This window comes from Mesitornis unicolor, unplaced genomic scaffold (assembly GCF_000695765.1).
Source record: "Mesitornis unicolor isolate BGI_N332 unplaced genomic scaffold, ASM69576v1 scaffold22987, whole genome shotgun sequence".
NCBI lineage: Eukaryota > Metazoa > Chordata > Aves > Mesitornithiformes > Mesitornithidae > Mesitornis > Mesitornis unicolor.
The window spans coordinates 47,228-49,229 of record NW_010194642.1 but is presented as its reverse complement, the minus strand read 5'-3'; the positions used below and the strand labels follow the sequence as shown (position 1 = coordinate 49,229).

General features: G+C 43.3%; 1 protein-coding gene across 1 annotated transcript in view; it reads right to left on the bottom strand.

Moving 5' to 3' along the window:
- Nucleotides 1-1,007: 1,007 nt before the first annotated feature.
- Nucleotides 1,008-2,002, bottom strand: part of CRTAM (cytotoxic and regulatory T cell molecule) — a 13,260-nt gene continuing 12,265 nt past the window's right edge. The window contains exons 11-12 of the mRNA XM_010187886.1: nt 1,873-1,956; nt 1,008-1,141 (exon numbers count right to left, since the gene is read on the bottom strand). Coding sequence (XP_010186188.1) covers nt 1,008-1,141; nt 1,873-1,956 — 218 coding nt within the window. The remainder of the gene's footprint in view (nt 1,142-1,872; nt 1,957-2,002) is intronic.

Here is a 2,002-nt window from a genome sequence, read left to right as displayed (position 1 = left end):
CTACCAAGCGCCAGGGCGGCGGGGGGAGCGCGTATCCCCCGCGGGGAGCGTGGTAGCGCCCGGGCTGGGCGGAGGCTGCAGGGGGAAGCCGTTTTCCACTTAAAAAACGAAATTATTCCTAGCGGTCGCTTCACGAGCATTTATTTAATTCGGTATTCAAAAATAGTTTTCGGCATTTTTCTTCTAGTGAGAAACAATGGTGTCTAACGGGGAAAATAAATACAGCTTTCTGTTGTAAGGTAAATTCCCTTTATTTCAGGAATTCAGTTTTATCTTTCTGCAACAGAAGTAGTTCCCAGTGATGGCGTGGCGGGGCTCTGCGGGTGTAAAGTCCTGGCGATTGTCCCCTGGATTTGGGGCGCATCATGTGTCATGCATCCTCTTCATCGTTGCCAACCCCTTATTTAAAGACTTCCATATTATCCATAACACCTCTGGAAGCTTAGGTGATGTGGGAGACTGTAGAGTTGTAGCACTGAAATGTTTTGGTTTCAGGGCCCCTTGCAGACTGGTGCTGATGCTCCGATGTTATCATTGTGCAGGTGAGAAACTGAGGCAGAAGTCCTAGCAAGGGGGACAACATGCTGTTGTGGGTTTTTTTTTATAATTTGGACATTGGGATGCTCTCCTGCTTGATTAAATACAGCTGGACGTCCAGGTTATATCTTCATATCCTGTGGTCCTCAGGGCTAATTGCGTGTTCTCTTGCCAGGACCCCAACTGCTGACAGGACCTGAGATGGGATCGGTGAGCTCTGTTTCTGGCAGTGGTTAATGAAATCCTCTGAGGACTACAGGTAAAACAGTGTGTTCAATGCTAACAGGTTCCTAGGAGCACCGGTTCCATCTGCCTGGTGCACTGTTTCAGGAAAACCAATCCCAACTGGCTTTTGGATTGAGGGTGGCCATTTGTACTTCTGCTTCTTGAAACCATATTGATACCTGAATGCTGCAATATAAATAGCAGGAAACAGCCGTGCTTCTGCACATTGCACAGATTTGCCATTGCTATACATCTGTTTCCTTTCCACATTCAAACACTTTCTCGCTTATTATTGCAATGTTTTTCTCTCCTGGATTTTTCTGCGTTGTTTCCACATATCCTTCTGTTACATATTGCATGTTGGACTTCTGATTGACAACTGAAAGATCAACAGACATCTATTACTCATTTTCTAAAAGGGTGGGGGGGAACCTGCATGGTTCAAATATTTTGTACTTAAAAAAACTGAAAAAGAAGGAAAGTTTTGAAAATATTTTGACAATAATTATGAGCCCCTTTCTCTTTTAATGCAGTTTAGGAGCTGCAATAAGCTCATGTTGAAAGATGCTGGCAATTTTCCCTCATTTTTACCATCTGGGCTTATTCATCTACCAAAAGCTGCCTTTGTTTAGACAAAAGACCAAGCGTGGAGCAGAAATACCCCAGCTGAAGAAGCTGACAGAGCTGCCTCCATCCCTCATCAGAGGCTGAGGACAGGGCTGATGCAGCACGGATGCTTTGTTGGTGGGGACATCAGACAAGAGCCGCTCAGGACAGTTTAACAACAGCAGCATTCCTAGTACATACCACACATATTGTATTTAATAGCGTTTCAGTAGATTATATTTAGAAACTAGATAAACCCATTGTGATTATCCAGCCTAACCTATCAAATAAAAAGCAATGGTTTTCATTTTGTATGCTTCTTGCTGAAGCTATAATATCTGTAGTGGACCTCTGGGTATGAAAGGTTTGGGTTTAGAATATTCAGGTTTAAAATGTGTAGTTGGCAAGTATCTCTGTACAGTAAGATTGACTGTGGTCTGCTCTGGCTGTGGTCAGTAGCAGTGCTCTAACAGAAATTAGTTTATGTTGGTTAAAGCTTTTTACCGTGTCCGTTCTTCTCCTGGCCTGGACTGTCTTCATTAGATTTGGATTTATAACTCTCCAATGTCTGGTCTGAAACATCATTTTCTGTGCAGAAAACAAATGTAATTAAGGTGGTGATATTTTTCCATGA